At 32.9% G+C, this 20,223-nt stretch overlaps 1 protein-coding gene, 1 non-coding gene and 1 pseudogene across 2 annotated transcripts in view; 1 reads left to right on the top strand and 2 right to left on the bottom strand.

Moving 5' to 3' along the window:
* The window catches only part of BMPR2 (bone morphogenetic protein receptor type 2), a 145,392-nt gene that overhangs the window by 15,404 nt on the left and 109,765 nt on the right, over positions 1–20,223 (bottom strand). The window contains exons 6-10 of the mRNA XM_039844471.1: positions 19,878–20,108; positions 19,068–19,182; positions 14,909–15,069; positions 13,809–13,956; positions 8,786–8,922 (exon numbers count right to left, since the gene is read on the bottom strand). Of these exons, the coding sequence (XP_039700405.1) occupies positions 8,786–8,922; positions 13,809–13,956; positions 14,909–15,069; positions 19,068–19,182; positions 19,878–20,108 (792 nt within the window). The remainder of the gene's footprint in view (positions 1–8,785; positions 8,923–13,808; positions 13,957–14,908; positions 15,070–19,067; positions 19,183–19,877; positions 20,109–20,223) is intronic.
* On the bottom strand, positions 11,713–11,831 carry LOC120587941 (uncharacterized; annotated as a pseudogene).
* Positions 14,199–14,317, top strand: LOC120587811 (5S ribosomal RNA). The gene has a single exon (XR_005649086.1). It is a non-coding gene; the product is annotated as a 5S ribosomal RNA (ribosomal RNA).

Here is a 20,223-nt window from a genome sequence, read left to right as displayed (position 1 = left end):
TAAAACTGCCCTGGATTTGAATATAATAGAGGAAATGGAGGAATCAATTATAACAAACTTTTTTTGATAAATATACCTCTAAAAACTAGTTATACATTTACCGTAGTGGATTTTGATATTGGTTTGACAAAATGAATTAGTACCAAGTTATAAAATGAGAACTTTCTCTTTTTATTTTGAAATAATTTCAAATTTACTTTTCCTGTCTTTTAGGATTTCGATATCTTTTAAGATTTATAGGCCAGTCACTTTTTAGAATGTTCCTCAACTTGTCTGATGTTTCCTCATGATTATAGTCAAGGTTGCATATTTGGCAGAAAAATCACAGAACAGGTGCTATGTTCTTCTCACTGCATCTTATGTGGTACGCAAAATTTGATTTGTCTCATTACTAGTGAAGCTAACCTTGATCACATGATTGAGTTGGTGTCTGCCAGGTTTCTCCACTGTAAAGTTCCATTTTCCCTTTTCTATTCAATCAGTGCTTTTTTTTTTCTATTTCATTCAGGGTTTTGAAGGAGTAATAAGTAGTTAAGGCCTCTGTAAATATCCTGTTCTGCATTCACCTTTTCACCTACTAGTTTTAGCATCTCTTGATTCTTCTTGGCTGATTTATATCTATGATTCTTGCCAGTAACAAAACATTTAAAAAATGATAGTAAATCCATAATAGAAATATGGACAAAGGCACATAAACAAAAAATGTAAATGCCTTACAAAATATGCAAAGATGCTCAACCTTATTTACTATGTTTAGGCAACATAGTGTAGTAGTTAAGAATATTAGTTCCAGCTTTGTAGTAAGAGTACCAGCTCAGTGAAAAGCCTGACGTCAAATTTTGGCTCTATGACTTACTAGCTACAAATGAAAACAAGATTCATTTTTATCTACCACATTAACAAATATAAATAAATAAAATTTTATAATACAAAGTGTTGGTAATGGGAAAGCAGGCACTTTATATTGTTCTTGGGAGTGCCATCTATTTGGAGGATAATCTGGCAATAACAAATTGTAAATGTATTAACCCTTTGATCCATTAATACTATTTCCAAGAATTCATTCCTCAATTACACTTATACATTTGTAGAAAAATGCATGTGTAGATGTTCATCACAGCATCAGTTATAACAGCCAAAGGTGAAAACTGTCTACATGTCCCCTTACAGGGATCTGGCTAAAAACTTGTAGTATAAATGTATATTATGCAACATTAAAAGAAAGGAAGATGTATATATTCCCAACTGGTAAGTAAAGATAGGCTAAGTAATTCCCATGTGTGTGTTAGAAAAGGATATAAAAACATATAGCCTTGTAAAGCATAGAAATTTCTGGAACTTAACAGTGGCTGTTTCTTTGGAGGGGCTTTTGGATGTTCGACATGAGTGGAAGAACTTTCACTGCCTATTTTTTGTATTGCTAAAGAATAATTCATTATTATTGTTAGAACTCTGAATTTTTACCATTTGCATTAAAAACATTTAATTAAACAACTTTGTTGAACAGATAATATGTGTCACTAAATTCAAAACATCAAAAGGGAATACAATTTATTCCCCATCCTTATCCATCAACCACTCATTTTCCCTCTCTATCGGCAACCAAACACACGCATGCCACATCCCACATGCAAATTCACAGTTTCATTCTCGTTTTTAATTACTAAACATGAAGTGCAACACAGTAAAGTGTACACACTGAAATCTTTCTAAAGCAAAGATTTGGATACTTTTCCAGACAAAACTGAAAGGGACCCTTTTCCACAACGAAGTACTATCTATTGTAGAGTCTCATTCACGAAATGCTGCCCCAGAAGAGCTCAGAAACACCAAAATCCAAGTAGCTAAAAATTGTATGTTGGCTATTTTTACATCTTATGGAAATAGAGACATTGAATGAGGATAAATTTGTTACTTTTTATTATATGGTTGGGAAATAATTTGTTAAAATTCTTCTTCAAAAGTGAGACCAAAAAAAAAAAGACATTCATCAAGTTATTGTACTAGATAATGAAACTGGTAACCAGAAACCCTGATTCCTACCTCTAAGAAGTTTCCATTTTTAAGGCAGAATCATTGTTGATGAATAACAGTAGTAATCTTTACTTTTTTCCTTATTCTAGGGTATTCAGCATTGCTTTACTCTATTTCTGGGACAACTTTCCTCTTACCAAATCATTGTTTTTAGGTGCCTCAGAGTTCTATGTATAGTCAACCTCTGAATTCTCAATTATTTTTCTAAATTTTCCTTTTCTTAATTTCATATTAATTTACTTCTAAATCTTTACTTGTGTAAATGGCTTACCAACCATTATTTTAACATTGTTTGGAACTTGTAATAGATTTTCCTCAAAAAAAAAAAAATTGTAACTTTTATAACAGCATCCATATATCCACTAGGAATTATGTTCTACCAGCATTGTTTAGAGCCAGTCAGCATAGGAAAATGTATCAACTGTGGAGTTATGCTGCCTGGCCTTTGATCTTTGCTTACCACTTATTAGCCACATATCCTAACTTCCCCTCTGGGCCTCTTTTCTTGCATCTAAAAAATAGGGATGATAGAAGTACTTAATTCACATAAGAATTAAACGAGTTAGAAAAGAGTGTAGAACACTGTAAGAACTTAGCAATTGTTAACTACTACTATTATTCATCAACAACGATTCTGCCTTAAAAATGATAACTTCAGATAGGGACCAAGGTTTCTAGTTACCAAATTTTATTCATCATGCAATACAATGCCTCGATGAATTTTTTTTGTCTCATTTTTTAAAAAGAATTTTAACAAAATTATTTCCCAACTATACAATGAAAAGTAACAAATATAAAATCATATGTTCATACAAAGAAGTGTATGTTCACAGTAATTTTATTTATATGGCCAAAAACTGCAAACAATCCAAACATCCATCACTATGCAAATGGGTAAACAAATTGTAGCGTATCCATTCAATGAAACATTACTTAGCAATAAAATAGAATAAATTATTGATACACATAACAACATTGATGAATCTCAAAATAATTATGCTGTGTGAAAAAAGCCAAACAAAAACAGTATGTACTATACGATTCTATTTATACAAAATTCTTAAAAATGTAAACTAATCGCTAGTGACAGAAAGTAGATCAGCAGTTGCCTCAGGATTCATGGACAATGGAGAGAGTCAGGAGGAGACGATTACCAAGGGGCACGAGAGAACTTGTAGGAGTAATTACATGTTTACAATCACGATCGTGGTGATTGTTTTATGTGTGTATACATATGTCAAAACTTATCAAACTGTATACCTTAATATGTACAGTTTATTGCATATCAATTACATCTCTTTAAATGTTAAAAATTTTTTTGAGAGTAAATAAGAATGAAAAAAATATTCAGGCAAAATCAGATGAATGCTTTGACAGGGTGACTCTAACAGGAAATATATAAATAATAATATCCAACATTTGAGTAAATGAGATAAAGGTGGTATCATTATTAACAAATGAAGAAAGACAAGCAGGAAAAAAAAAACAGAAAAGAAAGACAAGCAACTTTAGAGAACTTTTCTACCTAATGACAGGAAAATACGAGTTGGGGCTCATAGGTGGGTCATGAAATCAGTGGGTTGGGACCAGTATTTAAAATAAATGACTGTACAAATCTTCCAAAACTGAAATAGTCTAGACTAGAATAGAAAATACCAGGATGTAGACTACATAGTTTAGGTTAAGTATTATCTGACAACATTATGTCATGATATAAACTTGTATTTCTTAAAGTAGGTTGTGTGAGAAAAAAAGTATGGAAAATGCTCAATTCTGGATCACAAGTTTTCAGATTTAATCAAGAAGAGAAAATGGAAAAACAAATGAAACCTGAAAAGAAGAATTGGTAGCTTCTGAAATATATAGTACATTTTAGAAGACTGAATTTAATGGGTGGAGAAAGAAAAAGACTAGAAAAAAAAAACAACTGAAGAAGAGTTCCAAACTTTTATCTGACATTATATTGAAACTGTTGAGCCAAAAGAGGTTATGCAGAACTAAGATTTAGGGATAAAGAGAAATCAGAAAAGTGATTTTAGTATGGGAAAGAGAACAAACTAGTATTCAAGACAGATTAAGAAATGAAGATAAGAATATAGTCGTTGAACAATTTATACCTGAACATTTTATATATTTAAAAAAAGCTATTAAAAAAAAACTAGGGTCTATAATTTTTTTTTTTTAATTTAAAATATTTCAATATAAAACAACAGCCTTGGGAAGATCTTTGGAAACACAGTGGAGTGAGAGACGTCCCCAGATCTCTTCCCTCGAAACAACAATAAGCTGAACATCTAAAACTCAACAAAAAACACCCAAACTGCACACCAGCATGTCTGAGCATGGGATCTGTGCATAAAAGCTACCATAGGTCAGAACCCCGGGTGTCAGGCGGTGGACTAGGAGTAATAAACAAGCTGCCTCTTGCAGCCAGCCGCCTGAGCTCCCTGTAGGAAGAGGGGGAGGGGAGAAGGAGCAGCGAGTTCGTGCTGCACGTTCCCTGAACATTCCTGACTGGGATAGCTGTGAGCTCCCTGTGGCCGGCTGGCTGCAAGGCCCAGTCATCAGGGCAGAAAGCAGAGAAGCAGGACAGGACCGCAGAGGAACAACAGCTGATTTTTGCCAGCCATGGTAGCAAAACCGAGGCTGAGCCACAGCCCCCAACCCCTAACCCAGAAGGCCCCTCCCTCCATACCGTCCAAGACTGATCACTGCGGAGCCCCAGGGGAATCTGAGCAAATGCTGCCGAGACTGTTGCTGACACTGACAGGGACTAAAACTGAGGGTAGCGAGCGTGATTAAATATCTACAAGAAAATTTAAAAAGCATTATTAAGACTTTATATAAAGCAAGGATCCAAGAGGCTAAGACGCCACCTACTGAAAACCCAAAGAAAAGCACCTTCTTTGCAACAGGCTAAAGAGAGACCTTTATATAATAAATCTTCTTCCTAGAAAAACAGCAGAATACACTTTCATTAATGCCCAGGCAGAGGAATAGTCTATTAAACACCATGAACAATCAAGGTGACAAGGCATCTCAGAAATAAAGAGAAAAATCTCCAGAAAATAGGATTACAGACATAGAAATGAAAGAGAATTCAGAATGGTACTTCTGAAAAAGCTCAACGAGATCCAAAACAACTCAAATCAACAATTCAGGAATTGAAAAAACAAGTAGATGAGCAGAGCAAGGAGATTGAACCCCTCAAAAAGAACCAAATAGAACTGGAGATGAATACACTCTGCAAGAGTTAAAAAATGAAATAGCAAGCTTGGGAAAGAGAATCGAACAAACAGAGGGAAAGATCAATGATATCAAAGACAGAAATCTAGAAATAAATCAGAAAGAAGAAGAGAGAAACAGAAGAATGAAAAATAATGAAAGAGAAATCCAAGAACTAGCTGATACCATTAGGAGAGGAAACATAAGAATAATGGGCATTATTGAAGGCAAGGAAAAGGAACAGGGATTAGAAAGCATTTTCAGACAAATGGACAAGAATTTCCCAAATCTAAGGAATGAGCTAGAGCTTGGAATTCAAGAAGTCAACAGAACACCAAATTATCTCAACCCAAAAAGGCCTTCACCAAGACACACTGTATTAAAATTATCAAAATCAATGACAAAGAATTCTCAAGGCAGCTGGGGAGAAAAAAAATGGTAACTTATAAAGGTAAACCCATTAGATTATCCTCAGACTTCTCAGCACAAACCTTACAAGCCAGAAAGGAATGAAACCAAATATGTAAACTATACTATTAAGTGAAAAGAAATATCAGCCTAGAATAATGTATCCAGCTAAGCTCTCCTTTAGATATGAAGGAGAAATTAAGACTTTTCCAGACATACAAAAATTGAAGGAATTCTCCACTATGAGGCCTGAACTACAGGAAATACGGAAAGGGGTCAGTTCACCTAAAATGAAATGACAAAAAAAATACATAATTAGGAGTAAAGTGACTATCGGGCAAATAGAAGCGGAGGAGTGCAACCCTTACTAAGAATAGGGCATTATAAGCTTAAATAATAAGAAGAGAATTGTTCTAACAAGATAGTAATGAACGCTCAGCATACATAGGAACAAACTGAGATAACAATGACTGAAAAGAGGGGGACTGAAATATCAAAATTCACAAAGGGGAATGGAGATAAGTCACACACAGAAGAAAATGGATGACTGCTTTATTTAAATATATATATGCTTTATATATTCATAATGGTAACCTCACGCCAAAGATTCAGAACCGTTGTATATAAGATAAAACAAGAAAGAACAGAGGGAAAATCCACAAAAGCCAACTAAAATAAAGAAAACAGAAGCACAAGGACGAGGAAGCAATGGAAACACCGAGTTACCAGAAAGCAAAAGACAAAATGGCTATAAGAAGACTTCATATTTCAATAATCACCCTAAATGTAAATGAATTGAACTCACCAATAAAAAGGCAAGAGTTGCAGAATGGATCAAAAAACAAAACCCAACCATATGCTGCCTTCAGGAGACACATCTCAGCTCCAAAGACAAATATAGACTCAAAGTGCAAGGGTGGAAAATAATATTTCAAGCAAATGGCATTCAGAGAAAAGTGGGAGTAGTGGTACTAATGTCAAACAAAATAGATTTCAAAATAAAAAAGGTAAAGAAAGATACTCAGGGACACTTCATAATGATAAAGGGAATCATGCACAAAGATACAACACTTATTAATACCTATGCTCCCAATCAGGGAGCCCCGAAACATGTAAAGCAATTACTAACAGAACTAAAGGAAGAAACAGACTAAAACACCACTTTAGTAGGGGACCTAAATACTCTACTGTCAGATATGGACGGATCATACAAACAGAAAATCAATAAGGAAATAACATCCTTAAATGACACACTAGACCAACTGGACATAATTGACATTTACAGAGCTTTCCATCCCAAAACAGCTGCTTACACATTCTTCTCTAGTGTACATGGAACATTCTCAAGAATCGACCACATATTGGGATACAGAGATAGCTTCAACAAATATAAGAGGGTTGAAATAATACCAACCATATTCTCTGATTATAATGCTTCGAAACTAGAGATCAACTGCAGAAAGAAATCAGGAAGAACCACATATACATGGAGATTAAACGACATGCTACTGAAGAATAACTGGGTCAGAGAAGAAATAAAAAGAGCAATCAATAGGTACATAGAAAGAAATGATAATGATACCACAACATATCAAAACTTTTGGGACATGGCGAAAGCGGTCATAAGAGGAAAGTTCATATCATCACAGGCCTGTCTCCAAAAACAAGAATGAACCCCAAAAAACAACCTAACGCTTCATCTTAAAAAACTAGAAAAGGAAGAACAAATGAAGCCTAAAGTCTGCAGAAGGAAAGAAATAAGCAAAATTAGAGCAGAAACATATAAAAACAAACAAACAAACAAACAAAAAAAACGGTAGAAAAAATAAATGCAACAAAAAGCTGGTTCTTTGAGAAGGTTAATAAAATTGACAAACCCTTGACTAGACTCACTAAAGAAAAAAGAGAAAGGACACAAATAAAAAAAATCACAGATGAAAGGGGAAATTACGACTGACATCGCAGAAAAATAAAGGGCCATACAAAAATATTATGAAAAAGTATATAACACCAAATTTAATAACCTAGAGGAAATGGACCAGTACTGAGAAAAATACAACCTTCCTAGACTGAATCAAGAAGAACTGGAAAATAGACCAATCAGCAGTATGGAAATTGATACAATCATCAAAAACCTACCAAAAAATAAAAGTTCAGGACCAGGTGGCTTCACCAGTGAATTCTACCAAACATTCAAAGAAGATTTAATACCTATTCTCCTCAAGCTCTTCCAAAAAATCTAAGAGGAGACAATACTTCCCAATTCATTTTATAAAGCCAATATTACTCTGATATCAAAACCTGGTAAAGATAACACACACACAAAAAAACTACAGACCAATATCTCTCAGGAACACAGATGCAAAAATCCTAAATAAAATACTAGTGAGCCGAATACAGCAATATAATAAAAAGATTATACACCACGATCAAGTGGGCTTCATCCCAGAGGCACAGGGATGGTTCAACATACACAAATCGATTAATGTGATACACTACATAAACAAATTAAAAAATAAGAATCATATGATCATATCAACAGATGCAGAAAAAGCCTTCGACAAGATACGACATCCATTTATGATCAAAATACTTAACAAAATCAGTATAGAAGGAAAGTACCTTAACATAATAAAGGCCATCTATGACAAACCCTTAGCCAACATTATACTTTTCAACATAATGGTGAAAAACTAAAAATCTTCCCTCTAAGATCAGGAACAAGGCAAGGCTGTCCACTATCGCCACTGTCCACTAGTGAGTGCAATCAGAAAAGAGAAAGATATAAAAGGCATCCAAATAAGATGAAATTTCAATAATGTTTAAAATATTAACGTATTAATTATTCCAGCTGTTACCCAACCTAGCAAACTTCACACACAATGGTTAGTCTCTCTAAATAGTATTTTATACTTGGAAAAAACTAAAACTGAACCAAAAAGGGGGGCTTTTTTAATATTGAAAAATTTAAAACATATAAAATTCAAGTAAGTTGGATTTCTGGCATTAGACAACTCTAAAAAACTATTAACATTATTAACAGCCTATTTTTGCTTCAAACAACATTGAAACACATTCAATCATAAGTCCTCTTTTTAACAATTTAGTTTTTTCTTACCAGGCTATTTTCTTTCCAAGCTTCTGGGAACTTAGGTCTCTGTTTTTCTCTGGAAACCAGAACCTGCATATCTTCAAAAGTTGGATGGTTTCCAACTTCTGTCTGAAAAGCCATCTGGTATTCTGGTACAGATTCACCTGTAAATTTTTTAAAAAGAAAGATGGAGTAAAATTTCCAATTATCATAAAAAGATAGAATAATGGGAGTATTTCTGATACTAAGCAAGCAAAGAAATTATGTCACACTCTTTTTTTTTTAAAACCCATTCAGGCATATTTGGAGATCCTAAAGAGACCCTATTATGAGTTTAATGCATTATTAATAAATGCTTTAGTTAGAATAGCCTTTGTTTGATAAATTAAACGGTAGTGTTAATGATGGATAGCTATTTAAAAATAGTTTCTAGTATTACTAAATTTGGGCTGGGGGAGAGATTATTATATACACAGATATACTTAAAACTTGAAATATCTGAATTCTCATCAAGGGTAGTGAATATGAGAAGTCCAGGATCTAGTACAACAAACATGTATTTAGAATCAAATATAACTGGGAGGGCTGTAGAGTCATTATGTCTCATTAAATCTATTATACAGCCAGATTATATCAAATGTCACAAAAAATTTTATGACAATGGCCATTTGACAGAAAAATAGGTAAGTATTATTAACTATTCTACCACTGTTTAATAACTCTTTTCATTACCAATAAGTACAATCAGTTGCTTACAGTGAGAGGCTTATAGTTTTTACAAAATGTGATCAAATTAAACAATAAACATATTGAGCCACACAGAAGACCTCAGGGACAAACACTGAGAAAACCAATGGTCTAGTCAAAATCTTGGCATAGAACTCAGGAGAAATAGAGACCTTCCTGTCTCCTTGCCCCACCCCCACTCCATTAAAATCACAGGATAAATTAGAAGGAAGAACACCACGGTAAGGCACTTAGGTTCTATTCTTGGCTTCACCTTTACCTAAGAAAAGTCATTTTTAACTACTATATGTTTTAGTTTTCCCCGTCAGCAAAGTGGTACCATCTGCCCTTCTTTATCTCACTCAAATGGTGATAGAAGTTATAATGAGAAAGAAAGTACATTACAAAACATGTAATTTAAGTTTTGTGTCTCAATTCGAATATCCAAAAGAACCTAAAACACTTGTCCTCCACCAATATTAAAAATGACTTTTTAAAGGGGGTCAAATATGTGGTGACAGAAAGAAATCTAACTACGGGAGGTGAACACACAGTGTAAACATATATATGCTTTACTGTTAAAGTGTACAGCTGAAACTTACTGGATTTCATTAACCAATGTCACCATAAAAAATAAATTAATTTAAAAAACTGATTTACAAAAATTCTATAATCTATGCAGCATAGCCCAAATTTTTTGGAATATTATACTATCTATAAATACAAGTGATATTTTCACATATTCTAAGAATTTAAGCAGATACTTTTATCAGAAACCATTAACATTGAACTTGAAAAATAAAACTAAAGGATTTAATCCTGCCAATGAGTATATCACTTTTTTCACGAAACTGCGTATGATAAAACCTCAACCCATGCCATCTGCAAACTGTAAGATATTTACTACTGTATCTTACCTGTTTCTCTGAGACATATACACTACACATGATACCTTCCAAGTGTTATTTATTATTTTTCCTTCAAATGCTGGTTCAATAGAATAAGTAAAACTTCACAATTTTACTTATTTGTTTTAATCAGGTCTAAATTATAATGAGAAAACTTGCTCAATGAAATAGATGCACAATCTTGTGAATTAAATGACATTAAGGATTAACCAAATATCTACTAAATATTCATGGTTCTAAATCTAATTGTTCCATAGATACTTGTTTAGAGCTAACTTCATATCAGACACTGGAAACACAAAGATGAATGTTAATGACAACATTATCATGGAAGATATTAGTCTTACTGGGTTTTCTTAAAACTTGATCATCACTGAATTGTTTGAGGAAGTTCTTTTTCACCCCACAAGGAAGTTTTATAATCTAATTTTCTTACAAACTGTCCAAAATAGATCAAATATCTGAGAATAACAGATGTCGTCCCCTGCTTCTCATCTCATTTTCTACTTGTTAATTATGTCTCTAAGCAATTATGAATTTTTAATCCCTTTCTTTTTCTTTCTCTTGCCTTTATTTTTTTTCTTTCTTCCTTCCTTCTCCCTCCTTTATATAAATTTTGCAGCATTTCACTCTTTCTTTGTAATAGAGATACCTAATTCATTGTTTTGTTAATATTCATATTATTTTGCTAATGAAAGTGTCAGCGGTCACTACATATTGATTCCATTTATTAGTAAAGCATGTACTGCATTTGGAAGTATATCATAGCAGTTTTTAAAAAATGTTTTACAAGAATTTTATTATTATATGCTTTCTCTAGGCTTATTAATATTTATAGTATCCTTTTTATTTCACAGACACTTCTCTAAGAATACTTCTATTCAAATTCAAAGATCATTTCTCAGTTCTATTTCTTTTTGACCTTTCAATTACATCTATTGCTATCAATCTTCATTCTAACACTTTCTAATACTGACTTCCAGATACTATGATTTCTCAGTTTTCTCTTTTTCTGACCATTTGTCTTTATAACTAACCTATTTGGCAGGGGAGTGGTCTCCCAAAATTTAGTCTTGACTCAACAAATTTTTTCTCTTTATGTGTTCTCTTTCGGAAGTACATCCACCCATAAATTCTCAATTACCATCTCGATTAGACAATTACCAAATAATCACTTTAATCTTAGTTCTCTCGACATCCTCTTTATTCTTTTAAATTAAAAAAAAAAAAATTTTTTTTTTAGGTGAGGCAACACTTGGTTGACCTCATAGATTGCAAGGACCTTGTCAGCTTACAATCCCTTATTTTTTATTTTATTTACACCTACAGCACCTGGTCTTCCTGAGTGGTCTCCCAGCCAAGTACCAACCAGGCCCGACCCTGCTTAGCTTCCAAGATCAGATGGGATTGGGTTTGTTCAGGGTGGCACAACCATAGACAATTCTTTTAAACTTTTAAAAAATTTCTTCAGTTGTCTATCAATACCTCACCCAAAAGTCTTCATAATTCACTCATCTTTCCAATGTAAACCACTATTTTTTCTTAAGTTCCTGGCTGCCACCTTCACTATTTCTCAGATCTCTGAATATTTCTCAATTCCTTAGACTTTTTTCCAAAAGTTAACCAACATCACAGATTCCTTCTCTACATTTTCTCTCACATGTGCCTCTTCCTCATTTTTATATCTAAGATTATAGTGTATCTTAATGCAACTCTCTTTTTTCTTTATTTTTATTTTTCATTGTGGTTAAATATACATAACACAAAATTTACCATTTTCAAATGTGCAGTTCTATGACACTAAGTATATTCACAATGTGCAACCATCACCAAGATCTATCTCTGGAACTCTTTTCATCTTCCCAAACTAAAACTCTGTATCCATTAAGTAATATCCTATTTCTTTTTTCTTTTTAAAACTTCTAGTTCTTTTCTATTATAATTCATCTAAGATTTAATTGCCTTTCATCTAAACATCTAATATTGCTCTTTATTAATTATCAGATCAAAAATAAGTTATTCTTTGAATGCAGTAGTTGTTCAAAAACTATTGCTGATGGCAGTGTACCAACACTATAAGAATCCTTTCAGTCAGAAATACTTCTAAAAAACAACAATTCTGGATTAGGACGTTTAAAAAAATCTGTAGCCAAAGTTCCAATAATAGAAATATAAAGTTCCAAAAGTTCCAAAATTCCAATAATACTGTGATACTACTATAATTGCTACTATTTCCAGAAAAACACCTCAGTTGGGTACTCTGTACTTCCCATTCACTGGAAAATGTACTTCTAAATAAGAACTTATAATGTGTAGTTAATTTAACTAATTATTTAATATATTTTAGATTATAAACTATTGTTAAATGCTTACTGTTTTTAAAGCAAAAAATTTTAACCCCACTACTAATCTGTTTTTATTAGTTTCATTTCACAAATTTGTCCAGTACTGGTTTGACTGACTGTTTTTCCTTTTCCGATGCTTTTAATGGTGTTATTCCTATAGAGATCATATATATCAAATCATTTTGTACATAATCTAAAAGAATGCAATGCACATATTGTAGTTAGTTAAAATTTCTATATGACAATAATGACAGGGATGAAAAAAATCCTAACAAAAAGAGAAAAATTATAAACTCAGTTATCTCAAGTAAGTGTCAAATAAGCATTCACATTAAATGAGTGTTCTTTCATTGAAAGGAAGGCAGGAAGGCAAGAAGGGAGAATTTTAAAAAAGGAAGAAAAGGAGAATGGAAAAGAGGAAGGAAGAATGAAAGAAAAAGTGTTCCAATGGATAATTCATTGCTTCTAATTAATTGGGTCAATTCAGGACACGATATAAGTGTAGCTTCTCAAATGCTCAGAGGGTGGGGGAGGAGGGGAGAGGTAGACGTGGTAAAGAGTGTCAAATATGGGGGCAGGGGGAGGGTGAAGTGGGTAAAGAGGATCAAATACATGGTAGCTGAAGGAAACTGGATTTTAGGTGGTAATCACACAATAGAATATATAGATGTTAAGTTATAATGTACATCTGAAAATTATAATTGTATTAGCCAATGTTACCCCAATAAAGTTAATAAAAAATGTATATATATAAAAATAAGTTAATTAAATTAACTTAAAAATAAAATCAAATGCTCAAAGGGTGCATAAAGAAAAGGATAACTGCTAAAGCAATCAGAGACCAAACTAAGCACAATTAGATAAGCTATTATGAGCAATTAATTAAATTGCATTCAGATGCAAACATGGAGTCTTTTTAAAAAGTTTTTCATTCAGGCTAATAATGTTTCTGAACACTAGGTGGCAATGAACTGAAGGTTTAAATAAAAGTAAAAACATAATATAGGTAGAAAAAGAAGATATAACTGCTTCACTTCAAAACACATCACTTTTTGACAGCAGATCTCTTACCTGGAAAGAGGTCTGTACATCTCATAAATATCTCCCAATAGATTAGTCCAAGTGCATACATGTCTACTTGTTTCAAAGCTGATTCACAGTCCCTCAGGTTCACAGCTCCTTCTAGAACTTCTGGTGCCATATATCTGATTGTGCCAACCTGAAAAATTAGACAAATAGTTTTCAAAAATATAATGTAGTATATTCTGAAGGACAGACATTAGAAACAAGTTATACATAAATTTCAGGTAAACAATATGTCAATGATAAGTTATTTGATCCTAAGAATGTCACTGAAGCTTTCTATACCTGATTTTGTAATCTATAAAATGCCCTTCTTGAACAATTAAACTGTGTAAGTCCATCCTATGGGACAGAATCAATCAACAAGAATGAGCTAGAATCTACGGCCATGCCACCCTGAACAAGCCTGATCGCGTCTGATCTCGGAAGCTAAGCAGGGTCGGGCCTGGTTAGTACTTGGATGGGAGACCACCTAGGAAGACCAGGTGCTGTAGGAGTAAAAAAATATAAATAAATAAGGGATTGTAAGCTGACAAGGTCCTTGCAATCTGTGAGGTCAACCAAGTGTTGCCTTGCCTAAAAAAAAAAAAAAAAGAATGAGCTAGATTTTCCTATGTATATCAATGTAATAAAATTTATAAGACACAGTGGGAAAACTGCAAAACAATATGTATAACATTTAACATTTAAAAAATTTACTAAAAATATACACATGTACATATAGACATGTATATGTGAATGCAGAGAGAAAAGGTCAGAGAGGATATGTTCCATGTTGTAACAGTAATTATCAGGTGGCTGACCTATCTTTAACTTGATAATTTTACTCTTGATTCAAAAATCGGTTCCTACAAACTTTCTACTAATGCTTGTCAAAAATGAGTTGAAATGGCAGAGACTACCACAGTGAATTAATGAACTAACTTTATGCAATGTCTTTGGTATCTCTTAATTTTGTAATTCCTAATATGCTATAATTGCTAGCATATGAGGATAATTATTCTGAGTAGTTAGTGGATTCTTTAATGCAATTTATTATTATTTTTTTTTCAAAGTACGTCAGTGTGATACCTTTTTTCTACACTCACCTCACTTATGGCTGCATTATCTTCTTCTCCTGGGCGTACCAATCTATTTCCCGTCAGCCTCATGGACAATCCAAAGTCACTAATAACACAGGTTCCATCATTCTTCACCAGGACATTTCTACTGTTTAAATCTCGATGGGAAATTGCAGGTTTATAATGATCTGTTTGGATAATTTCAAATATTTATTAATGCTTATATAGCACTATTAGACATGAAATGAACATGCGAGTTATAGGGACTACATAAATATAAAAGACAGTGTTATTCTTCTGACCATTAATAATTTAATAACAAAAAGGACAAAAGAAATAAAAAACTCAAAATCATCACTATTTTCACTACATTATATTTTACAACATAACTCTTGTTGCACATATAATTAAGCTTTAAACTTTAGCTGCAACTAATACCCAAAATGCTGTTGCTTCTAATTTTAACACACACTTGTTTTCTTCTCTTCATTTTAGGGTAGCAAAAGAACGCAACTGAGAAAGGAATATTTGATATAAACAAACAAACAAACAAAAAACTAAAACAAGTATTAAAAAACTGACATGGCTTCAAAATTTTATACATATCTTACACTCTTCTATGGCTTAACAGATTAAACCTGTGAGAGAACATCCCAGTTCTGCCCTAGGTTTAGCCAGCTCTCTAAGCCCACCTCAGTTCTTCAAATCAAATTAGAAATAGTTTTACAACGGACTGAAAGAACAAGTGGAAGAGCTGGTACCTCTCAGCAAGATATGAAACCTGTTTTCTGATTTTAGAGAGAAGCAAAGCACTATTATTCTCTTACTTGTTTATCACTAGACTATATATTCCATGAAGGCAGAAAGAACATGTTTCACCTGAATTCAAAAGAATTCACAGAGTAAATACTTGCCAACTGAAACAATATGTCTAACCCCAGCCCTTCACCAAAAATACCACATATTTTTTTTCCTCTTATAAGGAAACCTTATATGAACCTTATATTAAGACCATAGCTCTTGAAATTAAAAAAAATTCTACGGCATAATTTCTAAAATTTAAAATAACTCCCTAGGTATACAAAGAAATACAGCAATCAGAACAAAGTTAATGATGTTTATTGAATGTTTATATTTATGTGCAAATAGACTCAGTATTTACATGTATTATTCTCATTAACAAGTATTAGACTACAATTTCACCAACGATGAAACTAAAGATAGAAGATAATTCCTTTTACATAAATAAAGCAACAGCAAATTAAAAGAAAAAATAGCTGTTACCAAGTTTTTTTTATCTAAGAGTTGATGTCTTTCTTACTTTCTCCCCTTCCCACTTCCTGGTCCCCCCTTCCAAAGTTTGTATTAACATGGCTCAACTCAACCCCTAGAAGAGCTTCATTTCTTATTCTGGATACACCACCACCAGTATACATGGTAGTATACATGATACAATCTCAAGCTGATATTTATAAAAGAAAATTTATAGAGATACTTAAATTAAAAGATCACACACATTAGGGAAACCAGATTAATAATGGGGAGAATGTGTGATGAGTCAGTGAGATAGCCAGAGGAGAAAATTAAGTAATACATTCTGCTATTAAAAAAGAATTTAAAAATGAAAAGAAAAAGAGAGGGAGGGAGCAAAGGAGAAAAGGGGAAGAGAAAAGAAAAAACAAGATAAGATTTATCGCCAATGCAAAGGGTAAAACTATAGACTGTCTTTTTGAGACTTCTGTCCCTTTAAAAATCCCTTCAGTATTCGTTTCAATCTTTTTTATTTTGGGGGTGGGGGTGCAGAGAAAGAAGTAGAACATACAATGATTTTGCCATGTGCAACAGTATTGTACCAGGCAAATATCTCAGAGGAAAGCAGGACATAATACTAATTACAGGGAAAAAAATAAAGCTGAATGAAAAACGGTCTCTCTGTGAGCATTGGGGCAGGGGGTGGGGGGGGAGGGGAGCACACATGCACAAGCAGGGCACATGTACATGCAAAGTACATGGAAGGATATACATAAACTAGTTAATAGGTTTGAGTGATTTATACATGTTCTTTCTTTGTTAGGTTTTTTTTATGATAATAATTTCATCTTATATTATCACTAGGAAAAAATTTACAGGGAAAACCAATTACAAATAAATAAATGGGTTTAATTTATTTTGAAGCAAAAAATGAATAATAATAGTATTATTCTTTATTATAAAATTTCTGTGCTACGCAGCAAAGTTACATCTGGAGATACTGTGAAGAATAGGGTTCTCTGAAAAAAGTGAAATGACATTTTAAATATTTTGAAATAGTACAGTATAGCTGGAATATTGTTAAAATAATAGGTAAAACCATAAGTTCAAATAGCTACCATACTTATGTTTTTTTGCAGTACCATACATATACTCGTTTTTAAAATAGGTTAATTAATGAAAATATTAAGTAATGTTTAAGAATAACATCTGCATTTAAATAAAACTCATATTTGATGGTAATCATTCTCTTCAATCAGTGTTTGACTTGAAACCTCGCTCAATCATGCAAGCTTTGACAAGGGAGATTAGGATGGTATTTTAAGTTCTGTGCTAAGCCACCTCTTTAAAGGAGCTATAATAATATTTAAGAGTAAGGAAATACAGTCCAAACAGTTAATGTGCTAAAGCACTAAAGTGAGTACATCAAGTTGCTGACATAGGTAACAACTATATTCTAGTCAATTCTATATTCAGGAAAAACAAGATGTTGAGATAAATGAACTAATAAATTATTCAGGAGAAATTATTTATATATGAAGCAGCAATTAGAAAAGATGATCCATGGTATTACACAATGGAACAAAGATCTAAAAAATTGATACATTAAGGATTCTCTTCACCACAGAGGTCAGAGAAATTTTAAAAAATGTTCTGGGCTCTAGTATGACAGGAAAATGCTGTAAGGGATGAAAGCCTGAGAAAGCACAAAGGCAGATTTTCACAGCAGAGCTAATTTAGAGGTGCCTGTGATCTGAGGTGTATTTTGAAACAAAGTGAGAAAGCAAATGTATTAAAGAGATGCTTTGAACAACTAGCAAAAATGTACATTTGCTGAAGAAAACTGTAGTTAAAGCAAGGAGCATAACACCACACAGTTCTGAAACACTAGCAAAGACTGACTCCCCACCATGCATTCTCCTCTTCCTACTAAGTAACAGAACCCAATATTACTTATGCAACAATACACCCAGCTAAAACAAAACAAAACAAAACAATATTCTCAGCATCCCTTGTAGTTAAGTGTGGTAGCTAAGCATAGACTAAATAAAGCGTAAACTTAAGACTGGGACTTCTGGAGGCAAAAGTGGGCAATTCCTCCTTCCTTTCATCTTTTCTGCTGATGAGAATATAGCATAATGAACAATGAGGTGACCTTGAAAATATAAACCATATAAAAAGCATAATGCAGGAGAAATATAGGAGCCTGATGCTGCCAAACAAATTTTGACTGTCTCTAGATTCTCACACGAGGAAAAAAAAAAAAATTTTATTCTTATTGAAGTCTATAACTTTTTCCTCCCAAAAGATTTGACCAAATCTAATTCTAGCTAAGAGAAGCACTGGCTTATAAAAATATACCATTTGGTTTTTATACTAAAGTCCAACAAACTATGGAATAAAGATTCATGTGAAGTTAAAACTAAAGAAGTGATAGTGAATAGCCTAGCTAAGAGGTTTTTAATCAAGGTCCACAGATGAACTTAAAAAGGTCTTTGAACCCGTAGAATCAAAAGAACACTTTATTTAAAGTATACCCATATGAGGGGGATAACTTCATGAGTTATATAAATGTCTAACCACTATGATGTACACCTATAACTGATATAATGTTGAATGTCAACTGTAATTGATAAATTTAAAAAAAATTTTTTTAAACTAATATGTCCATACAAGTATCTTTGCAGAGAAAGTGTTCAGAACTGCAATCAAATTCTAAATGGTATCCATGACCCCTCTAGACTTTTTAGTTCTTTTTCTTATTCTTCCTGTTTCATTTCAAATACTTTTCTCATGCCAGATCTTTCAAGCAGCTGGGTAATAATGAATTTGCTATAATATAAAATATATTTTTACTTTGAAGATATGAATAAAAATTCCCTTTGTTAATTTTGACTCCACATGAGTGTCATTCACCTTTTATTCATTGTCTTACCTCCTCGTGGTAATTCTGTATGAAGATAAGCCAGTCCTCTAGTCACAGAATGAGCCAGACGGCAAGAGCTTACCCAGTCACTTGTATGGAGACTCAAATACTTGCACAGAGATCCCTATATAGAAGGAAAAAAAAAGTGTAACTAATTTACTTGAACATAAGAAGGTAAGTGAGCAGCCTTATAAAGGATTTTTATAAGTTAGGATTCCATGGAGAGCTAATGAATTATGACATTTCAGAATCTCAAAAGAGTTGGCAAGATATTTCTGTAGGTAGAGAAATGATGGAAAAAAGTATTTAAATGTTATCAATTTTTATTTTTCCAAGATTAAAAATTACAAATGGTTATTTCATTTTAAACATTTCTTTGATTTATCAAATTAAGATAGAAAAAATAAAGTCTTTCAAATTCTTTCTTTACACTGTATCTCTTATCAGTACAAATACAAATTATGTTGCTATGTTTTACAAGTAGAAAACAGGAGGCTTCTGTAAATATATATGTCAGTGCTACTCAAGGTGCTCATCCACAATCTATTTAGTACCAACCAGTCTGGGATACGGAGCTTGCACTAGAATGAAATGTTAATGAAAGCATTGCTTCTTTCACCAAGAAAATCAGGGGGTAGGGGGTTTTCAATGGTTAATCAGTGACTTAGTTGATTCACTTTCTGATATGAGATCCTTATCTCTTTGCAGACCTTTAGTAACCAGTTTGCAAAATAGCAATGCTCTACATAACAGTGGTCTTCCTGAAAATCTAATTGACTGTTCACATAAATGTCAGTTTATTTTTTATGAAGAACTTACATTGGGATAATACTCCATCACAAGCAAATACTCCATACGTCCATCTGCAGTGACTCTCTCATCTCCAACTATAAAGCGAGCAATGTTGTCATGCTCCATCAAAGGCACTCTGTAAATGTTCTTTTCATTGATAAAATTCTGACGGTTTGCAAAAGAAAACACTTTTACAGCAACTGGACGCTCATCTAAGGAACCTTTATATACTGCTCCATATCGACCCCGACCGATCAGCTGCAAATTTGTTTTGAAGAAAGCAAGGTATTAATTCATATCACAACAATCGAATTTACCAAATAAAGTGTAAGTCTATATGTGTGCCAAAGCCCTCTACTGCTTCAAGTTTAAA

This window comes from Pteropus medius, unplaced genomic scaffold (genome assembly GCF_902729225.1).
Source record: "Pteropus medius unplaced genomic scaffold, Ma_sr-lr_union100, whole genome shotgun sequence".
Taxonomy (NCBI): Eukaryota; Metazoa; Chordata; class Mammalia; order Chiroptera; family Pteropodidae; genus Pteropus; species Pteropus medius.
The sequence above is the reverse complement of the archived record's forward strand: the minus strand, read 5'-3'. Positions and strand labels throughout refer to the sequence as shown.